General features: G+C 43.1%; 1 protein-coding gene across 4 annotated transcripts in view; it reads right to left on the bottom strand.

Annotated features, from left to right (window-relative positions):
• Positions 1-27,807, bottom strand: part of ATP13A3 (ATPase 13A3) — a 161,557-nt gene that overhangs the window by 116,448 nt on the left and 17,302 nt on the right. For all 4 annotated transcript variants that reach the window (XM_056565389.1, XM_056565391.1, XM_056565388.1 and 1 more), the window contains exon 2: positions 646-744. In XM_056565389.1, coding sequence (XP_056421364.1) covers positions 646-690 — 45 coding nt within the window. In that variant the 5' untranslated portion in view covers positions 691-744. The remainder of the gene's footprint in view (positions 1-645; positions 745-27,807) is intronic.

The following is a 27,807-nucleotide window of genomic DNA, read 5'->3' as shown; positions in this document are numbered from 1 at the left end:
TTTTAATCAACTGGTGCCAGAAAGTGAAAAAGATTTGTAAATTACTTCTATTAAAAAAAAATCTTAATCCTTCCAGTACTTATTAGCTGCTGAATACTACAGAGGAAATACTTTTCTTTTGGGAGCACAGAGCTCTCTGCTGACATCTCTGTCCATTTTAGGAACTGTCCAGAACAGCATATTTTTGCTATGGGGATTCTCTCCTACTCGGGACAGTTCTAAAAATGGACAGAGATGTCAGCAGAGAGCACTGTGCTTGTGATGTCAGCAGAGAGCTCTGTGTTCCAAAAAGAAAAGAATTCCTCTGTAGTATTCAGCAGCTAATAACTGGAAGTACTGGAAGGATTAAGATTTTTAATAGAAGTAATTTACAAATATGTTTAATTTTCTGGCACTAGTTGATTTAAAAAAAAAAAAAGTTTTCCACCGGAGTACCGCTTTAAGATAAAAGTGCTGTCAAGGGGTTTCTAACATACTTTAGCAAAGTAGGAAACTTTACAGAAAATTAGAAAGGAAAACAAACTTTGGGAAGCACCTCATGCTCAAGACGGCTGGGGCACAATTTGTAAATGGTACTTTTTGTCTTATCGTAATAAAATTCCTTTCATCCCACACCAGTCATTTGTACTTGAACCATCTACTCACCATCTCATCTTCCTGCTCCTTGTTGATCTTCTCCCCTTTCTCCATTTTCGCACAGTTCAGAAAGAGCCCCTCCAAACTTTAAGACACCGGACTATTATGCTGAAAGAAAGAAAAACAAAGCAAAAAACATAAGCAGTTGGTACTTCACAACAGACACACGTGCTCCTACAATATGGAGAGGAAAAACAGCCATTCCATTTCATGACCAGTGCAATCTTACTGCGAGACTCTGTGGTATCCGATAAACACTGGATTCCTAGTTCCACACGTGGTGGAATTTTCTAATTTCCATCACAAAATGTGAAGCAAATGCGCATGTGTTACAAGAGGATTTTTCTGTGGAGTTGAAGCTTATACACTGAAGGAGTAAAGTCTGCAAAGGTAGTGGACGTGCCGCCTACCATAGATATTACAATCTGCACCGCAGGTCCATCTATGGCATCTATGGTTTTGACAGGGAGAGCGTGCTCCCCCTGTTCACCAACTGCGGCGCCGCAATACCATCACAGGTTGTCGTTGGTTGCTATGGCAGCAGGAGGTCAAATGACCTCCTGTCTGCCTGCTACGGAAGCCTGTGAGATCCAGCTGATCAGGTTATACTGTGCTGCAGTAGAAATGTATTGTAAAGAGTGAAAAATAATAAAAGGTTCTTCAATACATGTATGAAGTGTAAAAAAATAAATAAAAACATTAAAAAAAATGCCCCTTAACCAATAAAACCCTGTATGCAAAAAAGATCAAAAACACAAATCACATACATATAAGGTATGAGGTCGGGAGAGGTGCCGAGGTTCACTGCTAAAACAAATGGGTAAGTATTGCTCTGCATATCGTAGCATATGATTGTTGTGAGACGCTATGTAGTCTAGGGATTAGGGCCTCCATAGTGAGTGATTTGTTTCCTACCTGGGGATACATTACTGTCTGGAGTACCATGCACTTTTATGTGATATGCATTGTTGCATGACATTGTAACTGATGTTGTAGTGACGTGTACCCCACTCCCTTCATGCACTTTCAGTACTGGGAATGTTACAATATTGAGACTTTATATATGCGTACATATGTTTTAATGGAATATCAATAAAGTATCGCTTTATAGCTCACAATACATGGTTAAGCTCTCCCTTTTTTGTTGTATACAAGTTGTTATGGAGCTACATGCATGTTACAATAGAGGATTCTGGGAGGGATATATATGATGCACACAATTATGGTTATGATTGAAAAAAATCCCCACCCAGTTAGAACTACTGTCTTGATAATATTAGGTATTATGTATTATAAGACTATAATTTAACTTATCCTGCACGGTGAACATTGTAGAAAAAAAAAAAAGGTTTTAAAAAATAAAGTGCAAAATTTGCCAATTTTGGTACAAATAGCGGAATAAAACAAGATCAAAAAAAGGTAGCACGTATCATAAAATGATACCAATAAAAAGTACAGCTCATCCCGCAAAAATTAAGCCATCTCTCAATGGTGCCTGACGAAAAATAAAGTTACGGCTGTTGGAAAATTAATGGCAGAAAAAGAATTTTGCTCAGATAAGGAAAGAGAACATAGAAAGCTAAGGTATATAAAAGGTGTATCGCCATAATGGTACCGACACACAGTATATACACATCACTTTTACTGCACAGTGTACACCATAAACAAACAAAAAATAAAATGCCAGAAATGTTCCTGTTTTTCCCAATATTTTGGAGTTTTTCATAAAAAATCCTTATATAAAGTACAATATGTAACGAACTATCTCAGAATCGCTCCGCTCAGAAATAGCGTTCTAAAGTTATTATTTAAATACACCCAGTCAAAAAAAAAAAAAAAAGGAGCCTGGTCATTAAGGTAAAAAATGGGTCTGTCCTTAAGGGGTTAAAAAAATTTTTTTCTAAATCTCTAGCCCAACAAGACTACAGTCGCAAACCTTCAGTCAATGAATATTTCACCAAAACTGACTTTATAAAATGGTTTTTCGATTCTAAAAAAGTGTTTTCATCCCTGAATCATTGTCATTTGTAAAGTGCCACCCAAATTACCATCATGAAATCCATGTATCAAAATGTATTACAGCCACTAAAGGGGTCCTCTCTATCTGGGCAAGTTATCCCCTATCCACAGGCAGATCTGTAGGAGTCTGACTGCTGAATATCCAGCCGATCCACAGAGCAAAGTCAAAATGAAGCCCTGAAGGAAAGGAGCGAGCCGAGCATGCATGTCCCCATTCATTCGCTTTGGGCCTTCCGGACATTGTCCAATAACATGTCTACATAGAAAAACCACCTAAATGCTTTTAGGGTGTATTCGCAGGTACAGCATCCGGCGCATATTTGTTGCACAGGATTTGAAGCTGCAGACTGAACACAGCTTCAAATTCTGCTAATCACATATGTGTGGATACACCCTAAGGCCCCGTTCACACGGAGTAATTCAAGTACTCGAGTAATTCCTCTTGAATTCTCCGCTACAAACTAATGCACATCTCCTCTGCCCATTGACTTCAATGTTATTTCTGCTGTCCTGTTCACACTGCGGAAATTCTGTTAGCGGAATTCCGACGCTAAATTCCGTTCCGCTTGAAGAATGAGCATGTTCATTCTTCAAACAGAATCCGCTAGCAGAAATCAATAGAAGTCAATGGTAAAAAAAAAAAAAAAAAAAATTCCGCCCGACAGTTTTTGCGCGCAATTCACAATTTGGTTTCTATGGGCAACTACTCTGCTGTTCCTCTGCACAGGGAATGATAAATCTCCCCCAGAGTACACTGCATGCATGCTCTATAACAGTGGTCTCAAACTGAGGCCCTCCAGATGTTGCAAAACCACAACTCCCAGCATGCCCAACGGCTGTCCGGGCATGCTGGGAGTTGAAATTTTGCAACATCTGGAGGGCCACAGTTTGAGACTAGAGATGAGCGAACTTACAGTAAATTTGATTCGTCACAAACTTCTCGGCTCGGCAATTGATGACTTATTCTGCATAAATTAGTTCAGCTTTCAGGTGCTCCCGTGGGCTGGAAAAGGTGGATACAGTCCTTGGAAAGAGTCTCCTAGGACTGCATCCACCTTTTCCAGCCCACGGGAGCACCTGAAAGCTGAACTAATTTATACAGGAAAAGTCATCAACTGCCGAGCCGAGAAGTTCGTGACGAATTGAATTTACTGTAAGTTCGCTCATCTCTATTTGAGACCACTGCTCTATAAGCACCAGAGTGACCCAGTAATTTACACCTGGTAGCACATTTGCTTATATTGGGAGTTTCAGGGCCACCAAACATTTGCTACAGTTTGGTTACTGTAATAATGTAAAGTGTCCCCCAACAGACATAGAACTTTATTATCACCTTCACACATATCTGGTCTGTGATCTGTGCAGCAGTTGCCAATTGTGGTCTATTGTGCAGAGGCAGACAATTCAAACAGGTGCAAGAAGAGGTTTGGCAACAAAAGACAATGTAAGGTTTACAGCACGGATGGAGCGCTGCCGATAGAATGTGGCAGCAGTGGGGTTAAGTGGGTGATGATTGAATGGAAGAAGTTATGGTGCAGGAGTCATTCATAAAGAATGCACGACAATATTACGGATAAAAATAACACTGTATTCATCGTCCTAGTCCTGCCCAAACTTGGAGAACTAAGGGACTGAAACTGGACTAGACTGAAGCACACCGCCCTGACTCACAGGAGACAAACCTGCAATTCATAGAGGTAAGTAGTGGGAAGATATGGAGAGGACGCAGAGGTTTCCAGCAACAACTAAATGCGCTTTCACCCAAAGGATCCAATCCTACCTTGTTAGCTTGGCATTACAGTGCAGTCAGACCTGACATGTCACAACAATATGGCCATAACTTCGTGTTTTCCCAACCAGGGTGCCTCCGGCTGTTGCAAAACTACAACTCCCAGCATGCCCGGACAGCCAAAGGCTGTCCGGGCATGCTGGGAGTTGTAGTTTTGCAACAGCCGGAGGCACCCTGGTTGGGAAAACACTGCCATAACAAAGTTGGCACTGCAATAGTAATGCATTTATCCCCCTCAACCAGATTACCACTAAACAGAAAACAGGTCATCAACACCCATATACAGGGCTCCAGGGTGGATCTTCAACTCCGATATCCATACAGTTAAAGGGGTACTCCAGGGGAATTTTTTTTACATATATATTTTTTTTTTTTTAATATATTTTTTTTTTTTAAATCAACCAAAAAAAAATGTAGACTGCATCCAGGGTGGGCCTGGGATCTCATGGAGAAACTCGTGGTCTTACCAGAAGCTGCATCTCATGAAGACATGTAAGAAAGTAACATGTGTCTCTTAAAGGGGTACTCCACTGTAAAACATTTTTTTTTTTTTTTAAATCAACTGGTGCCAGAGAGTTAAACAGATTTGTAAATTACTTCTATTAAAAATTCTTAATCCTTACAGTACTTATCAGCTTCTGTATAATACAGAGGAAGTTATTTTCTTTCTGAATTTCTTTTCTGTCTTACCACAGTGCTCTCTGCTTACACCTCGGTCCATGTCAGGAACTGTCCAGAGCAGAAACAATTCCCCATAGCAAACTTCTCCTGCTCTGGGCAGTTCCTGACATGGACAGAGGTGTCAGCAGAGAGAACTGTGGTCATAACAAAAGAAATCCAAAAAGAAAAGAATTTCCTCCGTAGTATACAGCCACTAATAAGTACTGGAAGGATTAAGATTTTTTTTAATAGAAGTAATTTACAAATTTGTTTAACTTGCTGGCACCAGTTGGTTTAAAAAATAAAAAATAAATAAATAAAAGTTTTCCACTGGAGTACCCCTTTATAATGTTTTTTTTTTTTCTTTTCCCCCCAACAAGAGAGATCAGGATGTTATATACACAAGACCATGTGACCAGGGCAAGCCAGCATGACAGGGATTGTGCAAAATAGATTAAAAAAAAAATAAAAAAATTAAAAGATGATAATACATTTGTTATATCTAGAGATGAGCGAATTTACAGTAAATTCGATTAGTCACGAACTTCTCGGCTCGGCAGTTGATGAATTTTCCTGCATAAATGAGTTCAGCTTTCAGGTGCTCCGGTGGGCTGGAAAAGGTGGATACATTCCTAGGAGACTCTTTCCTAGGACTGTATATCCACCTTTTCCAGCCCACCGGAGCACATGATGGCTGAACTCATTTATGCAGGATAAATCATCAACTGCCGAGCCGAGGAGTTCGTGACTAATCGAATTTACTGTAAATTCGCTCATCTCTAGTTATTTCATATATCAACCATAAAGTTAGAAACCTGAAGTATATTTGTAGCAAGAAAACTGAGATCTCTACATGAAAAAATAAATAAATAAATAAATAAAGGAAATAGTGAACAACAACACTTTACAATTAAAGAGGATATCAATTTGTTATGAAGTGCATTATAGAATTAAAGATCACTTTCCCCCAAACGGAGGAGGAGGGGAGGAAAAATTTTTTTTTTTTTTTACTATGTTGTGATAACAGAATGTTATAATGTATACAGACAATTTGTAAATAAAATCTAATAAAAAAATGAATGAATTTGGTTTTTACTATACTGCTGTAACAGAATGTTAGAATGTATACAGAAAATTTGTAAATAAAAATTTAATAAAAAATGAATGAATTTGGTTTTTACTATATTGTCATAACAGAATGTTATAATGTATACAGAAAATTTGTAAATAAAAAAAAATAAAAAATGATCAGCTCACTTGAAGAATAGCAGCAAAGTGTTTGCATCAAACCACCACTACATGAAAAGCTACAAGCTCCAGCAGCAGGACATAACACAATTCAGAACAGGCTGCTCTCTCCCACACAAGGCGTCAAATATTTCTAGGGGCTGCCCTAGCCCATGCTAACCGAATGCTGCACAACTACGTCAGTATGGAAAGACAGAGTCGCCACTGTATGATGGCATCCCGCCGACACATGCTGGCATTTTCCAGAGCTGGGCATAAATTAAGCCAACTGGCACATTACCAGAAAACAAAAAAAATAAAATAAAGGGGGAAAAAAGTTACTTCCAGACCTATGGTTGAGGGAAGCTGTTTCTATGGCGACAGCTCCTACTTACTGACTACACAGAGAAGCAAAAAATAAATAAAATAAAAAAAGTTAAAAATTAACAAAAAGTAAAAATAAACATATTCTCTGCTGTTATTCCTGGGTCACATAATGTAATTGTACTACAGGACAGCAATATGTCTAAAGCGGTGTTTTCCAACCAGGGTGCCTCCAGCTCTTGCAAAACTACAACCCCCAGCATGCCCAGACAGCCTTCGGCTGTCTGGGCATGCTGGGGGTTGTAGTTTTGCAACAGCTGGAGGCACCCTGGTTGGAAAACACCGCTTTAGACATATTGCTGTCCTGTAGTACAATTCCAGCTGTAGTTCTGCAACAGCTGGAGGCACCCTGGTTGGAAAACACCTCTTTAGACATATTGCTGTCCTATAGTACAATTCCAGCAGTAGTTCTGCAACAGCTGGAGGCACCTTGGTTTGGAAACACCGCTTTAGACATATTGCTGTCCTATAGTACAATTCCAGCAGTAGTTCTGCAACAGCTGGAGGCACCTTGGTTTGGAAACACCGCTTTAGACATATTGCTGTCCTGTAGTACAATTCCAGCTGTAGTTCTGCAACAGCTGGAGGCACCTTGGTTGGGAAACACCGCTTTAGACATATTGCTGTCCTATAGTACAATTCCAGCAGTAGTTCTGCAACAGCTGGAGGCACCTTGGTTTGGAAACACCGCTTTAGACATATTGCTGTCCTATAGTACAATTCCAGCAGTAGTTCTGCAACAGCTGGAGGCACCTTGGTTTGGAAACACCGCTTTAGACATATTGCTGTCCTGTAGTACAATTCCAGCTGTAGTTCTGCAACAGCTGGAGGCACCTTGGTTGGGAAACACCGCTTTAGACATATTGCTGTCCTATAGTACAATTCCAGCTGTAGTTCTGCAACAGCTGGAGGCAACCTGGTTGGAAAACACCGCTTTAGACATATTGCTGTCCTATAGTACAATTCCAGCTGTAGTTCTGCAACAGCTGGAGGCACCTTGGTTGGGAAACACCGCTTTAGACATATTGCTGTCCTATAGTACAATTCCAGCTGTAGTTCTGCAACAGCTGGAGGCACCTTGGTTTGGAAACACCGTTTTAGACATATTGCTGTCCTATAGTACAATTCCAGCTGTAGTTCTGCAACAGCTGGAGGCACCTTGGTATGGAAACACCGTTTTAGACATATTGCTGTCCTATAGTACAATTCCAGCTGTAGTTCTGGAACAGCTGGAGGCACCTTAGTTGGGAAACACTGGCATGGAAACAACCTCTAACTGAGTAGCTGTTGTAAAATGAAATAAAAGTAAGCAGCGCCAACATTAGGATACTTAAACATTGTAGAAGCTCCAGCCATTCCCAATATTTTCTCCTAAACTCCCATAAAGCATGCAATGTTACCTGGTCCCGGCTGCACTCTATCAACAGTCCAGTGCAATTCCTCCTGTTATCAATGGCCAAGTGAAGCAATGCTCAGCAGCCCGCAGCATATCAGCAAGGGAAGTCCTGCCACTCAACTATTTTGTCTAAAATCTAAAAAAAGGTCTCCAAGGACCTTTCAGACTTCGTTATCAAAAGATTACAATATCAAAGAAATTTGGCACTGTTTGTTTATTTGGAACAATTGCAAAACTCTAATCGGGCCCTGGTAGAGGATATGCCTTCAGCGCCCAGACAAGTGCTGCGGCTCATTCTATTCAACCCTAACAGACAGCTTGTGGAGTCCTCGGACAGAGTTCCATGTGCATGCATGAGCCCTGATGTTATCTGCTAGGGTAAAGCACTATAGGATATTATGCTGCTGACCAAACCCTTCCTTCCATTTACAATGACCAGATCTATGCTGGGTACTTCTAAACCATGGATAAGAAACAACAAAAAAGGAGACAAAGGGGGAGAAAAAAAAACATGTAGACTGCATCCAGGGTGGGCCTGGGATCTCAAGGAGAAACTCGTGGTCTTACCAGAAGCTGCATCTCATGATCACATGAAGACACGTAAGAATGTAACATGTTCCTCTTAAAGGGGTACTCCACTGGAAAAAAAAAATATATATATTTTTTTTTAAATCAACTGGTGCCAGAAAAGTTAAAGGGGTTCTCTGTTGCTTAGACATCTTAAGCCTTATCCAAAGGATAGGGGATAAGATGCCAGATCGCAGAAGTCCCGCCGCTGGGGACCCCCCCTGATCTTGCACGCGGCACCCCGTTTGTAATCAGTCCCCGAAGCGTGTTCACTCCGGGTCTGATTACGGTCAATCACGGAGCCGGCGGCGTGTGACGTCACGCCTCCGCCCCCATGTCACCTCACGCTCCCCCCCCCCCCCTCAATGCAAGTCTATGGGAGAGGGCGTGACAGCTATCACGCCCCCTCCCGTAGGCGTGCATGGAGGGGCGGAGCGTGAGGTCACACGGGGGCGGAGGTGTGACGTCACACGCCGTCGGCCCTGTGGTCGCCAGTAATCAGACCCAGAGTGAGTTCGCTCCGGGGACTGATTATAAACAAGTCTAGGGGATAAGATGTCTAAGCACCAGAAAACCCCTTTAAACAGATTTGTAAATTACTTCTTATCAGCTGCTTTATGATCCACAGGAAGTTCTTTACTTTTTGAATTTCCTTTCTGTCTGAAAACAGTGCTCTCTGCCGACACCTCTGTCCATTTTAGGAACTGTCCAGAGCAGGAGCAAATCACCATAGAAAACCTATCCTGCTCTGCACAGTTCCTAAAATTGACAGAGGGTGTCAGCAGAGAGCACAGTGGTCAGACTGAAAAGAACTTCCAAAAGAAAAGAACTTTGAAAAATATATATATATATATATATATTTTTTTTTTTCTTCCAGTGGAGTACCCCTTTAATACATTTCAGTTTGGTTCTAATGCCCTATTTCTAGGGGGGGGGGGGGGGGGGGGGGGACTTTATGACATGCTACTAGAAAAGAAAAATGCTAGATCGATCTCATGTCTACCGCAGAAAGGATTCTTGTCCTAGAGATAATGGGGGAAAAAATTAATGAACCAAGATGACAAAGAAATCTCTCTAATGATGGTTGTAGAAAGCTTCTTTCTAACCCAATATTTATATGCAGGCATCTGACCACCACTATGAGGGGAATTTATTAAACCATTTCGACTGCTTTTTTTGGCTAAATTTGTTGCATGAAAGTTGCAGGCTGGCCCTGTGCGACATTTCATTTAGAACATTTACATATTACCCTGAAGTGTTCTTTAAAGCACTTTGTGCAGCGGTCACTGATTTATCACTTACAACTTTTTATGAAAGGTTTAAAAAAAATGTTGCACGGGCCAGATTTAGAACTTGTCACAGGGCAGGTCAATCCTCAAAATGGCTCTATCAGACAATTGTATTAAAAAGGAAAACAAACAGTCACCCTGACCACCCACACTAAACCCAATAAACCGGATTATAGTGTGGGTGACAAGGAATCCAAAGAGGGGGGGGTCACTTACTATAATCAGTGCTGTGCTTCCCGAGATATTGGCTGGCAAAGTTCCCCTTCTGAATTCAGGGATTTGCGAGCAGGCGTAGAGGACCCTTTGGCTGGCCACCCAGGCTTCTTAACCCGTTTCCTCCGGATCTCGCCATGAGGCTGAGAGGGTCTAGAGCCGAGGTACTTTAGTGCCTTGGGGAGTGGTGACCCCGAGGTGCCGAAACTCACTGGGAGGATGGACTCACTGAGTTGAAGCACAGGCACCATAATCTCTGCACCTTGTGGCACTCACCTCTTGATTCCCGGCCTTCTGGCTAGGATCAGAGACATTTTTATAGATCCGGCCGGATGTCCGGGCAGTATATCTGCACACATTCACTTATTTATTTCTTTTTGTCTCACTGTGTCACTTTTTGCGTGTTGTGTGTCCACAGGATTTGTCAGGATGTGGTAGCCCTTCTGGGTGTCCCTCCTGGTGGTCTAGGGGAGGTGTGTGTGGCCATGAGGTTCCGCACCTCCCTGCAAACACCCCGAGTACTCCCGCTTTGGAAGGGTACCTACCGTTATCGGCTCTGCGGGCAGATACCTTGGCTAACGCCAAGGGGGATGCTGGGAGCATTTGTGGCCCCCTTAGTAGCTTCGGCGAAAAAGGGACATCAAACCTGGAACCTCGCAGGTACCTTTTGGTCCGGAGGCGAAGGGTAAGGTTTGTTGGGGGGGGCCTCTCTCCTATCAGAGAAGGGCTTGCGATAGACCGAATCCTTTGTGCATGTTTTTTTAGTTTAACATGTTTGCACTTTTTCTTTCACTTTGGGTGATACGAAAGCACGTTCCTCGGCTCTTAGATAAACCCCTGCTTCTTTCGGTCTTCTTAATCAGCCGTCCGCTTAATTTTCATATTCTGTGACTCCATGTCCTAGTGACATAAGCGCTGCACTCTGTCAGAGCGCATGTGCCGGCAGTCAGAGCTCCCACATCATCAGGACATGAGAGCTGGATGTAACTATGGCTGGGCGGTATGACCAAATCTGCGTATCACGGTATTTTTGTAACTTTCGGCGGTTCCACGGTATGTAACGGTATTTCCTCCTCCTCCCCCCCCCCCCATTAATTATCAGCCCAGCGCTGCCCCCATCGGTAAATACTCACATGTCACCCGTTGCCCTCCTTGTGCTGTTTGTTGCCGGCGCAGACACAAGGTAAACAAAATAAACTCACGCATGTTCCGACATCGGCCTTACGCTGGGGACGGGAAAGTCGGATAGCCGTCAGCTTATCACCGGCCGCAGCGATGTTCCGCCTCGGCCGCTGATAGGCTGAGCCCACTGTCATGTAAGAAGCTCTGGGCGGCTTCTTACATGACAGTGGGCTCAGCCTATCAGCAGCCGAGGCGGAACATGGCTACGGCCGGTGAGAGGCTGACAGCTGTCCGACGTTCCATTCACTAGGAAGCAGATGATCCCGGTACCGGACCAACGGGAGGTGAGTTAAAGTTTATTTTGTTTATTTTTGCAGCCCGGGCATAGGGATACCACACAATATAGAGCAGTGGTCTTCAACCTGCCGACCTCCAGATGTTGCAAAACTACAATGCCCAGCATGCCCGGACAGCCAACGGCTGTCCGGGCATGCTGAGAGTTGTAGTTTTGCAACATCTGGAGGTCGACAGGTTGAAGACCACTGGTATAGAGTGTCAGCGCCGGCGGCTGCAACAAACAGGAGGATGAGGAGGGCAGCGCATGCGGTTGACATATCAGTATTTACCCCGATGGGGACAGCGCTGGGCTGATAATTGGGGGGCAGAACTGCGCTCGCGGGTGACTTGTGATTAGTTCCCCGATGTGGGGACAGCGCAGCGCTGGGCTCATGCATTCATTCATTCCCGAGGGGGAGGGGCCCAACCGGTATTGCGGTATGGGTTAAAATTCATATCGTGCAGCACAAAAATGTTGGTATTCAGTATGAACCGGTATACCGCCAAGCCCTAGATGTAACCTGTCGGCGTATGCCCTCTACTGAGAGCGCAGCGCTCACGTGACTCGTCACTAGGACGTGAAGTCATAGAATATGAATATGCTAAATAAGGGGACGGCTGATTGAGAAGACCAAAAGAATCGGGGGTGGAAAGCCGGTGGGGCCCCGCCTCCTGCACGCAATACCCTGAATTCAGAAGGGGAACTTCGCCAGCCAATATCTCGGGAACCACAGCACTGATTATAGTAAGTTACCCCCATTGGATTCCTGGTCCCCCACACTATAATCCAGTGTATTGGGTTTTTTGTGGGTGATCAAGGTGACAGTTTTCCTTTAAAGGATAGGTCTCATGCCCGACAGTACAAAAAAATTGATCCCCTATCCGCAGGGGATAGGGCCGTTCTGCAATCTTCGACTCTCCCATAGAAATATATGGAGGGGTTGTGGCGGCCCCCGCTTTGGGTGGGGGTCATGATGCACCCCTCTGTAGGAGAGCCAGGACCCCCCGCAATCTAAAACTTATCCCTTATTTTGCGGATAGGGGATGAATTTTACGTGTTTTTCCGTTTTTGACTTACTCTATTTGTTTTGTTTCATTTCTATTCTTGTTGTTTAGCCTTCTCTATTTCCGTTCTTTGTTGTCTTTTTATCCCCCACTTTGTTTTCCTATCTTTGCTTCTATTTCCTGTTTCTTACTGTGCTGAAAACTACAAATCCCAGCATGCCACATGCCTTGCTGGTTTGGGGCGGCTCCTTTTTTTTTTTGTTTGTTCCGCCCTTTACCCATCCTACTATTTTCCCGGGTCGGCCCCCTTATACACAGCACACTAATATAATCAGCCCTGGTTGGGATACACTGTCATACACACACACACACACACACAAAAGGGACTACAACTCCCAGCATGTGTCATTCAGGAGTCTTCAGTCTGTGGTATAACACCAGCATGCTGCCTCTGTAGTCTCCTGGGGGTTGTAGTTCACCACACCTCTATAGGGCATACACCAGTGTTTCCCAACCAGGGTGCCTCCAGGTGTTGCAAAACTATAACTCCCAGCATGCCCTGACAGCCTTTGGGCATGCTAGGAGTTGTAGTTTTGCAACAGCTGGAGGCACACTGGTTGGGAAACACTGGTGTAACATGATGTGTATGCTGAATAGGCTAGAACAGTGTTTCCCAACCAATGTGCTTCCAGCTGTTGCAAATCTACAACTCCCAGCATGCCCAAAGTCTGTCAGGGCATGCTGGGAGTTGTAGTTTTGCAACAGCTGGAGGCACGCTGGTTTGTAAACACTAGCATACACACACAACAGGGACTACAACTCCCAGCATGTGTCATTCAGGAGTCCCCCCTCCCCCTTCACATATAGAGATCATTCCCAGTATGAGATTTATTCCCCTGCAGTCCATACATCCCCAGCCCGTGCACCTTCTCATCCTCCCCTTCAGATAACACTTATCTTCTATGTGAGGTCCTTCTCCTGTGCAGACCTGCATCCTTAGAATACAGAGCAGGGGGGGAGGTGAGGTGAGGAGCTGTGTACTCAGCTGGATGAGATGAGGGGGCGTGGCTTATTCCTCTCATGCAGAGAGAAAAAAAAGCTGTGACATCTTGTCCACAACAGACTCACAACTGTGGACAACAGTAAAAAAAAAAACCCTCTGAACTACAGAACTTCCTGCCCAACAAACAGGTAAGAAAAACACCTACATGCTGCCAAAACATTTAACACATGTATATTGCAAAAAACAAAACTTACAAAGATGATGCCATATAGTCAAAAAAATTAACCACCGGAGTACCCCTTTAAGGTCTGAGAGACATTTGATACAATTGTCGCCTGGCCGTCACCTAACCAGATTAAAGTAGAACAGTTCTGTAGCGACAGTTGGTGCACATCGGCCACTTTCTCCGTGACATCTGCAGACTAATAGGGGGAAGATTCATCAAAACTTATTCAGAGGAAAAGTTGCCCAGTTGCCCATAGCAACCAATCAGATCACTTCTTTCATTTAACAAGGCCTCTGCAAAATGAATGAAGTGATCTGATTGGTTGCTATGGGCAACTCAGCAACTTTTCTTCTGCACAGGTTTTGATAAATCACCCCTATAATGACTTAAAGGGAACCAATCATCAGATTTTACCCTATATAACGCTTGGTAAAGCGTTATATAGGGTAAAATTGTTGTCCTCACCATCCCCAGGGGACGCTCCTGCCCCCAGGGATGGTGAAGATATGAAGTTATAAACTAGTCACCGCCGCCGCCGTAAGTAGTCACCTACTCCCATTCTTCAGCTGGCAGCGACGCCCCCTCCGCTTGATTGATGGGCCGCGTCATTGTTCCGCTCACTGACCAGACAGAGCAGAGCGATGACGCGGCCCATCAATCAAGCGGAGGGGGCGTCGCTCCCGGCCGAAGAACGGGAGTAGGTGAGAAGAGCTCCCCGCCCAGGTGACTACTTACGGCGGCGGCGGTGACTAGTTTATAACTTCATATCTTCACCATCCCTGGGGGCAGCAGCGTCCCCCGGGAATGGTGAGGATAAAGATTTTACCCTATATAATGCTTTACCAAGCGTTATATAGGGTAAAATCTGATGATTGGTTCCCTTTAAACATAAAACAATAAATCCCCCTCTATATGAATACTGGTACTGTGGTTAGTCTCTTGTGTAGGGAAATCTAAACTAAGGTTGTTATTTTTAACTAGTTTTATGGTTTACAATAGATGGATGTTAAAAAGTAGTTATACTAGAGTGATGCTAAACCAGTCAGCCTCCTCCAGAGGATCTACAGTGAAAGTTGATTGCCACCTATAAAGTTCTGAACAGCTATCACTTACCAGTGTAAATGCCAGTGTTCCTTCTACTGTATGTACACAGTGCTGCCATCTTATTGTAACCCTCCCTATACTCTGCAGGCTTGCCATCAGCAGAAATTTAGCCTTACTGTAACCCCTTCTTTACTGTGATGCCGACACTGCTTTTCTCTGCCCTACTCACATAGCCCCTTGCAAACCTATAAGTAACCCCTTCTGCCCCCACATGCTATGTATACTCGTGTACTGTACATCCTCCTCTTTAGTGCCAGCCTGTCCAGGCACTTTCAGCTGTACTATTTCATGCCAAACAAAGAGGAGAAGGCACGGTACTAGGAATGGCAAGACAAGTAAAGAAAATCGTGCACCCGCCACCTGAAATGGTGAAAATGGGAAATAGCTGTGCACCATGAAGGGAACTCTCTGGCTCAATAATTGAGCACTGTAATGACCTTGTCACCACTCTAAAGGGTTAAAGGGGTACTCCGCCCTAGACATCTTATCCCCTATCCAAAGGATAGGGGATAAGATGTCTGATCACGGGGGTCCCGCTGTTGGGGACCCCTGCAATCTCTCCTAAAGGAACCCGAGTCCGTGCAGTGATTACTCGGGGGCTGCAAGAAAGATTGCGAGGGGGGGGGGGGGATAAGATATCTAGGGCAGAGTACCCCTTTAATATAACAAAACCATGCAAGTTTTAAAAATCTTTTGAGGCCAGGTTCACACAATAGGAAATTGGCTATGTATTTTCATGCTCAGATTTTTTCCCTTCTTAAAATCAGCATAAGCAACAATGGATGAAAATAGAGGGCAAAGGTTCATAATGCACGTGGTTGAGAGAAGGATAAATCTACTGGCAGACTGCCTTCAAGTTTTTACTACTTCATAAAATCATTTTTTACATACAAAGGCAAATGAACTATTAAAGGAGTATTCCAGTGGTGACCCAGTGATGAACAACTTATCCCCTATCCTAAGGATATGGGATAAGTTTGAGATCGCGGGTGGTCCGACCGCTGGGGCCCCCTGCGATCACCTGTACGGAGGCCCGACAGCCCGCGGGAAGGGGGCGTGTCGATCTCCACACGAAGCGGCCGACACGCCCCCTCAATACAACTCTATGGCAGAGCCGAAGCGCTGCCTTCGGCAATCTCCGTCTCTGCCGTAGAGATGTATTGAGGGGGCATGTCAGGCGCCGCTTCGTGCGGAGGTCGACACCTGCTATCTGGCCGGAGAGCCTGGCCCCCGTACAGAGAGATCGCAGCGGTTGGACCCCCCGCAATCTCAAACTTATCCCCTATCCTTAGGATAGGGGATACGTTTTTCACACAGGACTACCCCTTTAAGATAACCTATTGGACAAACCACTAACTACAATTTATAGCCATATCATTTCTGTATATTACCAAAAGGAAAAAAGTTGAAGCCATCTCAGCAAAAACGACTACATCTCAGTGTGACTAGGCACAAGATCTTAATAGTGTATCGCACTGATCTTACTGAGAAAAAAAAAAAAAAAAAGACTAAATGAATGGATCAGCCAACAATAGAAAATGACATAATAAAGAGAATGAATACATGGAAAATGCTCACAAAGCCCCATACTCTGTGCTGCCCTTTATCACTTCCCATCTGTGGACTTGTATTTTGAGGTAAACTTTTGTTTAAGTCTTTAGACTTCAGAAAGACCATTGTACATTAGGAGAGCCAGCCACGAGATATTACATTCTGCTGAAAATTACCTGCAAGAAACCACAGCCACTACAGTGATCCCTCAACTTACAATGGCCTCAACATACAATAGTTTAACATACAATGGTCTTTTCTGGACCATCGTAAGTTGAAACCAGACTCAACATACAATGTACGGACAGTCCAGATCTGTGAAACGTGTCAATGGCCGGAAGATCTGACCAATAAGAATGGGCATCTCTCTAGTAAAACCCCTGTATTACTGAAGCGCATGCACTGACTGGTGTCTGGTAGCGCCCCCTACAGTACAGGGAGGTATTACATGTTCTGTACACTTTACCTGTATCATGGTTAGCTGCTCCTTTGGACACCAGGTGAGGGCGACTCCATTACTTTTTTTTTATTTTTAGGGCATTGTGTGTACTGTACAGGACCCCGAAGAAGCTCCTGTCCTCTACATAGACCAGTGTTTCCCAAGCAGGGTGCCCCAAGCTGTTGCAAAACTACAACTCCCAGCATGCCCTCCTTGGGAAACACTGACCTAGACAGTGATTTACAGCTTCCAGCTCTTTCTTTCTTTCTTTTATATGTAAGGATTTGCTTTATCTATATTAGTTATCTACTTATTTTTCTTTAATTCTCACTTTTTCCTATTTTTGGATGACAGTTTGGTGCCTTTAGAACCAATTACCAGGTTTCCATAGAGTTCTGGTCTCAACATACAATGGTCGTCCTGGAACCAATTAATATTGTAACTTGGGAGACCACTGTATTTAAATTAGGGATATCACTAGAATCACTTACAAACAGCGCAGGTTTACCTTCAATTCCCTTCCTATGTATTGTACTCACTGTAAGGTCCTTACAGTAGGGACACTATATTGGAAACATTGTGGGGGGGAACCTATCCTGTGACAAGCTCCACCGCCCACAAACCCCACCCCTGGTAAACCACACCCATAATAAAGCCACACCTACATTGCAGGCACACCTAGCAACTTCAAAAATAAATTAGGCACACCCCTACCAAAAGGTTGCCTACCCCTGCCCTAGTGGGATAGATTTACTATTGCAACTGTACCACAATTCTTACATTCTTTATATTAAAACCTGCGCAGAGGAAAAGTTGTCCACAGCAACCAATCAGATTGCTTCATTGTTAAAAAGGCCTCTGAGAAATACTTCCGCGCAAAGAATTAACATGTTTATTCTTTGCGCAGAACAATTTCAGCAGCAAAATTGTCCGCCACTGAAGTTCTTCAGTGTGAATGCGTCTCGCGGAAGACCCATTCCCACTGATGCTATGTCCACTGCGCGTGATTCAACTCGCGGGAATTCCGTAGTGTGAACATACCCCAAGTCTATTAGTCAGACCACCCAGGAATAGATGGAAGGCAGGCTTGCGTTCCAAGGCCCAGACTTTGGTTAAAGGGAACACACCACTGGGCTCGATATATAGCTCATCTGTAGGGTGAATTGCAGGACATCTCTCCTATCCCAATGCGGCACCACTTGATGCTGGGAGACAGCAAAGTAACAAGGGGTTGGGGCTTACCAGCAGCAGATTGCGTCACATTATTGTTAGTATCTGTGCTATCAATATTTAATAGTGTACCTGTTAGCTTTTGATTATTTGTAGTCAGTACATGTTACATTTTGTGATATGTGAGAACATGTTCTTTTTTTGTACTAAAAGGTAAAATATTCAACTAGTAATTCTGTTAGGACTTTTATTTGTAACCCAACTTATTTCCTGCATAATCTGTTTTGTTGTTTATATGTAAAAGCCACGTTTTTCAGTTATAAAAACCCTTTATTCACGGTTCCTTATCAATCATCCTTATTGCTCCCTGATGAGGATGAACCTTTGTGGATTCGAGAGGGGGAAACACAACCGAACCTAAAATCTGAATTAGGGATTGAACAAATGATACCATAAAAGCATTCTGGGGAAGACCTGTCCAGAGGAAAAGTTGCTGAGTTGCCCATAGCAACCAATCATATTACGGTACTTCTTTCATTTTTTTAAAGAGGTAATCCGGCTTTATACATCTTATCACCTATTCAAAGGAAATGCTGAAAAACTCTGCTTATACACAGTCATTTTCAAAATCTAAATTTTTCAGGGACCAGTTCAGTTTTGAATGGGATTTCAAGGGCCTTCATATCAGAAATATCCCATTATAAAAACTGTACCCCTCAAAGTATTCAAAATGACATTCAAAAGGTTTGTTAACCCTTTAGGAATAGCAGCAAATTGAAGGAGAAAATTATAAATCTTCATTTTTTACACTGGCATGTTCTTGTAGACCCAGTTTTGGAATTTTTACAAGGGGTAAAAGGAGAGAAATCTCCATGGCATATTATTCCTCAAGGAACGTAACAAGGGGTACAGTGCGCCTTAACACCTCACAGGTGTTTGACGACTTTGTTAAAGTTGGATGTGTAAATGAAAAAAAAAAAATGTTTTCACTAAAATGCAGTTTTTTCCCAAAATTTTACATTTTTACAAGGGGAAAATGACCCCCAAAATTTCTAACCCCATTTCTTCTGAGTATGGAAATACAATGCTCAGAAGAGGAGAAGCGCCATTGAGCTTTTGGAAAGAGAATGTTTGGAATGGTAGTCAGGGGCCATGTGCATTTACAAAGCCCCCATGATGCCAGAACAGTGGCCCCCCCCACATGTGACCCCATTTTGGAAACTACACCCCTCACAGAATTTAATAAGGGGTGCAGTGAGTATTTAAACCCCACTGGCGTTTGACAGATCTTTGGAGCAGTGGGTTGTGCAAATTAAAAATGACATTTTTCATTTTTACGGAAGACTGTCAGACAGTGTAAATGCTCACTGTACCCCTTATTACATTACGTGAGGGGTGTAGTTTCCAAAATGGGGTCACATGTGGGGGGGGGGTCCATTGTTCTGGCACTATGGGGGCTTTGCAAAAACACGTGGCCTTCAATACAGACATATTTTTTCTTCAAAAGCCCAATGGTGCTCCTTCTCCTCTGAGCATTGTAGTGCACCGGCAGGGAACTTTACATCCACATAGGGGTATGTTCTTACTCAGAAGAAATGGGGTTAAAATTTTGGGGGCTTTTTTCCTATTTTCCCTTGAGAAAACAAAAAATGTAGGTTAACACCAGCATTTAAGTGAAAAAAAAGGTTTTCTTCATTTTTCCATCCAACTTTGAAGAAAATTCTTCAAACTCCTGTGGGGTGTTAAAGCGCACTATACCCCTTGTTATGTTCCGTGAGGGGTGTAGTTTCCAAAATGGGGTCACGTGGGTATTTACAGAACCGCTGTAAAATCAGCCACCCCTGTGCAAATCACCAATTTAGGCCTCAAATGTACATAGTGCACTCTCACTCCTGGGCCTTGTTGTGCGTCCGCAGAGCATTTTACCCCCACATATGGGGTATTTCTGTACTCAAGAGAAATTGCGTTACATATTTTGGGGGTCTTTTTTTCCTTTTACAGCTTGAGAAAATAAAAAGTATGGGGCAACACCAGCATGTTAGTGTAAATTTTTTTTTACACTAACAGGCTAGTGTAGCCCCCAACTTTTCCTTTTCATAAGGGTTAAAAGGAGAAAAAGCCCCTAAAAATTTGTAGTGCAATTTCTCCCGAGTACGGAAATACCCCATATGTGCCCCTAAACTGTTTCATTGAAATACGACAGGGCTCCGAAGTGAGAGAGCGCCATGCGCATTTGAGGGCTAAATTAGGGATTGCATAGGGGTGGACATAAGGGTATTCTACGCCAGTGATTCCCAAACAGGGTGCCTCCAGCTGTTGCTAAACTCCCAGCATGCCTGGAAAGTCAGTGGCTGTCCAGAAATGCTGGGAGTTGTTGTTTTGCAACAGCTGGAGGCTCCGTTTTGGAAACACTGCCGTAAACGTTTTTCATTTTTATTGGGGGGGGGGGGCGGGGGGACAGTGTAGTGTAGTGTTGTGCTTTTAGGGTACATTCGCATTGGCGGGGGTTTACGGTGAGTTTCCCGCTAGGAATTTGCGCTGTGTCGAAAAATCTACATTCACATATTGGGGGGGGGGGGGGGGGGGGGCAAACCTCCAGCTGTTTCAGAACTACAACTCCCAGCATGCACTAACAGACTGTGCATGCTGGGAGTTGTACTTTTTGCAACAGCTGGAGGCACACTGGTTGGAAAACCTTCAGTTACCTAACTCAGTATTTTCCAACCAGTGTGCCTCCAGCTGTTGCAAAACTACAACTCCCAGCATATACTGATCGCCGAAGGGTATGCTGGGAGATGTAGTTATGCAACAGCTGGAGGTGCGCAACTAGAACTCCCAGCATGCCCAGACAGCTGTTTATTGTTTGGGCATGCTGGGATTGGCAGTTTTGCAACATCTGTGGCCCTCCAGATGTTGCAAAACTACAAATCGCATCATTCCCAGACAGCAAACTGCTGTGTGGGCATGCTAGGAGTTGTAGTTTTGCAAGATCTAGAGGGACACAATTTAGAGATCACTGCACAGTGATCTCCAAACTGTAGCCCTCCAGCTGTAGCAAAACTGCAAATCCCAGCATGCCCAAACAAACAGCTGTCTGGGCATGCTGGGAGTTATAGTTTTGCAACATCTGGAGGGCTACAGTTTAGAGACCACTGTATAGTGGTCTCAAACTGTAGCCCTGCAGATGTTGCTAGGCAACTCACCGCCTTCCGTAGGATCCAGGGAGCCGCATCGCCGTCCTCTGCCGCCACCGATTGGTAAGTCACCTCCGGCGCCGGTTCTCGACGGTTTCCCCGTTCTGCCCCGCCTATCTGAAACCGAAAGTTAACCCCCCCCCCCCCGCCCCCGATCTGCTATTGGTCGTCGCTTCTAGACTGCCACCTCACTCCTATGCCTTCAGGTGGATCGTGGGTGTCTTGGACAACCCCGATCCCCCTTATTTTCCAGGTCAGCGGGTCACCATAGAGCCGTATGACTCGGAATAGCTGCAAATCGCCGGTGGGCATTTGCGCAGGGTGCCTGCTGATCGATATCAGCAGTCACCCCGGTCTGGTCCCCGAACGTCATGGGTCCTTAAGACCCAGGGTCCCATGACGTAGTGGTACGTCATTGGTCCTGAAAGAAGCAATCTGATTGATTGGTTGCTATGGGCAACTCAGTAACTTGTCCTCTGAACAGGATTTGATCAATCTCCCCACTGTGTTTTCTGTGATCTGGCGTAGATATTTAATTTTACCACTTGGAGGCCTGTCTAAACATTTGTGTGTGTGTATTCATACACACATGAGATTTGGTCCCCGTTTAGTACTAGGCATCTGCCACTGACACTGTGTTTTTTTTTTTTTTTTTAATACATAAAAAATGAGCACTTTCAGTACAATACAAGGGATTCTGCCTGTTTACTACTTTGGATCTGTCATGGATTTTTTTTTTTCCAGTAATGATAGCGCAGAGTAATGAGAGCTCAGTGGCTTTATTCATTGTTACATCACTACAGTTCTGAAAAAGAAAAATGATAAATAATGAAACTGTGCATGTACAGAAGTGAAACATTTCTTCCTGGCAACTGTCTGAAGTTCTGCTGTCTTCCTCCTACTTTTCTACAGAATCATATGAGAAAGCTGCTGGGGTGGCCATATAACAAGTTCCAAGTACTAGTGACTCTAGGTGGACTCCTGCTTCTAATTTTAGTCCCCATGTGCCTGACTTAATGGTCACTGCAGGCGTTTACGTGAACACAGGATTTGGAGAAGTTGATCTATTTTCAGAGTTTCTGGGAAGTATTGGTTAAACACACAGTGGGGAAAAAAGTATTTAGTCAGCCACCAATTGTGCAAGTTCTGTCACTTAAAAAGATGAGATGCCTGTAATAGGTATACCTCAATTATGAGAGACATAATGAGAAAAAAAAAAAAACATAAAATCATTGTCTGATTTTTAAAGAAATTATTTGCAAATTATGATGGAAATAAGTATTTGGTCACCTACAAACAAGCAAGATTTCTGGCTCTCACAGACCTGTAACTTCTTCTTTAAGAGTCTCCTCTGTCCTCCACTCATTACCTGTATTAATGGCACCTGTTTGAACTTGTTATCAGTATAAAAGACACCTGTCCACAACCTCAAACAGTCACACTCCAAACTCCACTTTGGCAAAGACCAAAGAGCTGTCGAAGGACACCAGAAACAAAATTGTAGACCTGCACCAGGCTGGAAAGACTGAATCTGCAATTGGCAGCCAGGGTCCCGCCGCAACTGGCAAGTCTGGGATCGTGCTGGTCTCAGCAGCATTAACCCCATAGATGCAGTGATCAGTCCTGATCACTGAATCTATGGGGTTGACAGAGGGAGAGAGAGCTCCCCCAGTTCACCAACAGCGATCCCGCGATACAGTCTCGGGATCCCGTCGGTTGCCATGGCAGCAGAAGGCTAGCTGATGGCTTCCTGTCTGCATAGTACAGCAGACTGTGAGGTTCAGTCATAGGCTGGATCTCACAGGCTGCATATCAGTGTATAGTGACAGTTATACTGTGCTGCAGTACAGATGTACTGGAGTATAGTACAACCTGTAAAAAAAAGTTTTAAAAAAAAATAAAAAAAAAAGATTTTTACATAAAAGTAATAAAGTGTCAACATTTTTTATGAATGGCCCTTTCCCCAATAAAACCCTATCACCCAAAAAATGAAATAAGAATGAAACACCCAAACCTATACAATCGGTATTGCCATGTTCTTAATGACTAACAATAAAACAATTATTTATCCTGTAAGGTGAACGCCATTAAAGAAAAAAAAAAAAAAAAAACACAACAAAAGTGCAAATATAACTAATTTTGGTCCAAAAAGGATTTTGTTGTTAAAAGTAAAAAGAACATAAAAAGCCATATGAATTGGGTAACGCCATAATTTTACCAACCCATAGAACAAAACAAAAAAATTTTAAAAGCCAGAAATGTTCACATTTTTCAGAATATTCTGGAAGTATTCCACAAAAAAATGCTGCATGAATCAAAGATTTACAACTAATATAAGTACAATATGTCACAAAAAAAAAAAAAAAACTCAGAATCACATCGCTAAGTAAAAGCATGTCAGAGGTATTACCACTTAAAGAGAGACCGGACAGATATTAAAAAATTGGTCCCGATCATAAAAGGGGTACTCCGGTAGAACACTTTTTTTTCCCCCAAAACAACTGGTTCCAGAAAGTTAAACAGATTTGTAAATTACTTCTATTAAAAAAAAACTTAACCCTTCCAATACTTAGCTGCTGTATGCTCCAGAGGAAGTTGAGTTGTTTTTCCATTCTGACCACAGTGTTCTCTGCTGACACCTCTGTCCATGTCAGGAACTGTCCGGAGCAGTAGTAGTTTGCTATGGGGATTTTCTCCAACTCCGGACAGTTCCTGACATGGACGAAGAGGCGTCACCAGAGATTACTGTGGTCAGAATGGAAAAAACAACTCAACTTCCTCTGGAGCATACAGCAGCTGATAAGAACTGGAAGGATGAATATTTAATAAAAACAATTTACAAATCTATTTAACTTTCTAAAACCAGTAGATTTTAAAAATATAGTTTTCCACCAGAGTACCCCATTAAAGATAAAAACAGGCTGCATCATTAAGGGGTTAAAGGGGCATACCTGTTAGGGAAATTTATCTCCTAGCCTAAGGATAGGGCATAAATGTCAGATTGCGGGGGTCCAACCACTGAGGCACCCACGCAATCACCTGGCTGTCTGCATGAAAGGAGCAGGAAGCAGTGGCTGACACACTGCCTCCATGCATCTCTATGGGAGGGCGCTGTACTCTGGAAACTCCAGCTCTCCCATAGAGATGTATGTCGACACAGCTCTTTTCATGCAGACAGCTGGGGCGTCATACGGAAGATCGTGTGAATACCGAGATTGGATTCTTGTTTCTTTTGACCAAAGAAGAATGAGTTTTTTTTTTAGCCAGTACGGCTTTTTCATTTGGTTTTGCTGTACCTCGTCAGCGTTTGGTATGGGATACCTTTCAAGTTTCTGTGAAGTTACGAATTAAAGCTTGACAAAAAAAAATATATATGCAAAAACATATATGCAAAAACAAACCCTGGCCTTTTTACACTAGTTTGTTAGTGTGAAGCATCGACATATTCCCACCTACATGTTTGATACCCCATATATTGTACTCCTATCCTTTATAAATGAACTGTTCCTTATTACTTTCTGGGCCTTAAGCTATTACTAATATTTTGCTGCCTACCACTATCTGATGGGGGGGCGGATAATGGTCCTCTATGGTTTCATTAGACAGTGTTAGACACAGCCCCTTTAGATATTCAGCTAGTGATTGGTTGTTTGGTTCCTACCTCGCTGGCCCCTGCTGCCTTATCTAAGGAGTCATTTCTGATAAGCTGAATGGAGTGGTCCTCTGACATAACTATGCTCCTTGTCATCAGCAGTAGGTTGAGCAGTGTTGTGTGGGAAGAACTGGGGATTCTTGTCCTGCGCCACTTCCCTTCCTATAAGGCAAAGATCAAGTCAACGTGACAATCCTGTTTACCAAACAGAAGCATGAGGCTACCGAATAGGGAACTGAAGGAAAGGGAGAAAAGTCTATGGGGAGATTTATGAAAACCTGTTCAGGGGACGTAGCCGAGTTGCCCATAGCAACCAATCAAATCTCATTTTTCTTTTAGAGGCCTTTTCAAAAAAGAAAGACGCGATCTGATTGGTTGCTATGGGTCAACTTTTCCTCTAGACAGGTTTTGATAAATCTCCCCCTATGAGAGCTCGTGCCTATAAAATTCTACAAGGAACACTTTTTTTTAAAGGCAATGAAGACGATCCTCCAATCCAAGTGTACAGCTCCAATAACTGTTAATAAATATTCTTCACCTCTGACACAAACAAGCATCACTTCTTAAAAGCAGCAGTAGCACTGCACACTCATTGTGACAATCCACATCTAAATCTGGTAGCATCCACTTGGCAAGGAACACGTATAGCACAGACACCACTGTCTAAAACAGATTGTCAGCATGAGGTAAAAGGCTGAACCTCTGCCAAGAGTAGTCCTGCACATTTTGGCAGCCGTTACACGTCACTACCACTTTACAGAGCTAACAGATGCCAGACAACTTGCCTCTGCCAGTCTCCAGCCAGATCCATCACACACATCACAGCCCAATGAACTGGAATTGTTTTCTTGGAAACTGCTGCAGAGAATCTATCTGGCTCTCACCAGCGCTAACAGGCAACAATACATCTGGGCCAAATATGTGCCGTCTATTGGACCTGTATTATTTCCATCTTTAATCGTTGAAAAAGCAAGGACAATACAACTAAAAGATTATATTCACGCATTAACTTATTCACACAGGATGACTTTTCAGTATGCAACATTGGATCTGTATTGGTACCTTGTTTAGTCAATAAAAAGTTATAGCTTATATGTCCATATTTGTTACTTTTTTTAAATCGGTATTTTAGCAAAGTCACGAAAAACAGCAAAAATAAATAAAAACAAGGTATATATCTAAATATTAGTTCCATACCATCACACAGAATGAGAAGTAATACTAAATGTTCCGTGCAGCAGCCACTACAGAGAATGACAACTCTGGGCTCTTTCATATGGCAGTACTTCTAAGACCACCATTCACATTACATTTCTGTGCTACATCATATATGGAATACCTTCAAAAGAGAAGATCTTACCTTTAAGTCACTAATAGAGAACTATTAAAGTAAATGATCCCACTTATGCTGCAGCATCTTTTTGAGGATACTGCAACATTTATCTATATACTAGCTGAGTACCCGGCGTTGCCCGGTTTTTCCTTCCTCATCCTTGTTGGGGAGGAAAATAAAAAGGAGGAAGCTTTTGACTTCATTTCCCATCCTCATATATTGTTGTCATATCCTGACCTACTATCCCAACCTCCTCGCTTTGTGAGATTGGGTGTGGCTTGCAAGCCAGATTGCCACATTCACCAGGAGATGCAGAGCGGTACTTGTGGAGTAAGATACTGGAAGTCCCATATACTCGCATTGGATTTGAAACAAAAACCCATCTTTTATGTCAGGGTGTAGGTAAGGGTTAATTTAACTATCATATCTTTTTATTTGACATATAAGTGATATGTGTACCAGGTATTGAAATATCTCCAGCCGTACGGAAGTTATGTGGGAACATACATTTCCCATTGATTTGCATGGGACTTTAAAAAAAAAAAACTCAACCCTCACAAATGGGGATAGTTAAGGGTTAAATTAACTATCCTATATTTAAACCTCTTAAGGAAGCAGGGCGTACAGGTATGCCCTGTGCCCGATCCCAGGATAAAATCATACCGGGTCGGTCCCGGCGGCTAATGATAGCCGAGACCCTGGGCTAATAGCGTGCCTCACCGATCATTGTGCCGCGCACTATTAACCCTTTAGACACGGTGTTCAAAGTTCATCGCGCCTCTAAAATGAATGTAAAAGCTTCCTGGCAGCTCAGTTCGGCTGATTGGGACCTTCGCAGTGCAGCTAGAACACGAGCGTAGGTCCCTTCACCTGCCTCCGTCGCGTCCGATCGGTGATTGAGCAATCGACCGCCGATTACACTGATCTTTGCAGTGTCAATGCAAGGCAATGATCTGTGTATGAGATCAGTATGTGCAGTGTAATAGCTACTAGGGGGGCTATAACACTGCAAAAAAATTAAATAAATAAAAAGATCATTTGACACGTTCCCTAATAAAAGTAAGAATCGCCCCTTTTCCCATTTAAAAAAAATAAAAACTTTCTAAATAAAAAAAAACATATGTGGCATCGCCGTGTGCGGAAATGTCCGAACTATAAAAATATATTGTTAATTAAACCGCACGGTCAATGGCGTATGCGCCAAAAAATTCCAAAGTCCAGAATAGAGTATTTTTTGGTCATTTATTATATCAAGAAAATTTTTATAAAAAGCGATGAAAAAAATCACATAAATTTAAAAAATGGTACCACTAAAAACTTCAGATCACGGTGCAAAAAATGAGCCCTCATACCGCCCCATACACGGGAAAAAAAAAAAAAAAGTTATAGGGATCAAAATGACAATTTTAAACGTATTAATTTTCCTGCATGTAGTTATGATTTTTTTTTAGAAGTACGACAAAATCAAACCTATATACCGTATTTATCGGGG

The sequence above is a fragment of the Hyla sarda genome, chromosome 3 (genome assembly GCF_029499605.1).
Source record: "Hyla sarda isolate aHylSar1 chromosome 3, aHylSar1.hap1, whole genome shotgun sequence".
Taxonomy (NCBI): Eukaryota; Metazoa; Chordata; class Amphibia; order Anura; family Hylidae; genus Hyla; species Hyla sarda.
The sequence above is the reverse complement of the archived record's forward strand: the minus strand, read 5'-3'. Positions and strand labels throughout refer to the sequence as shown.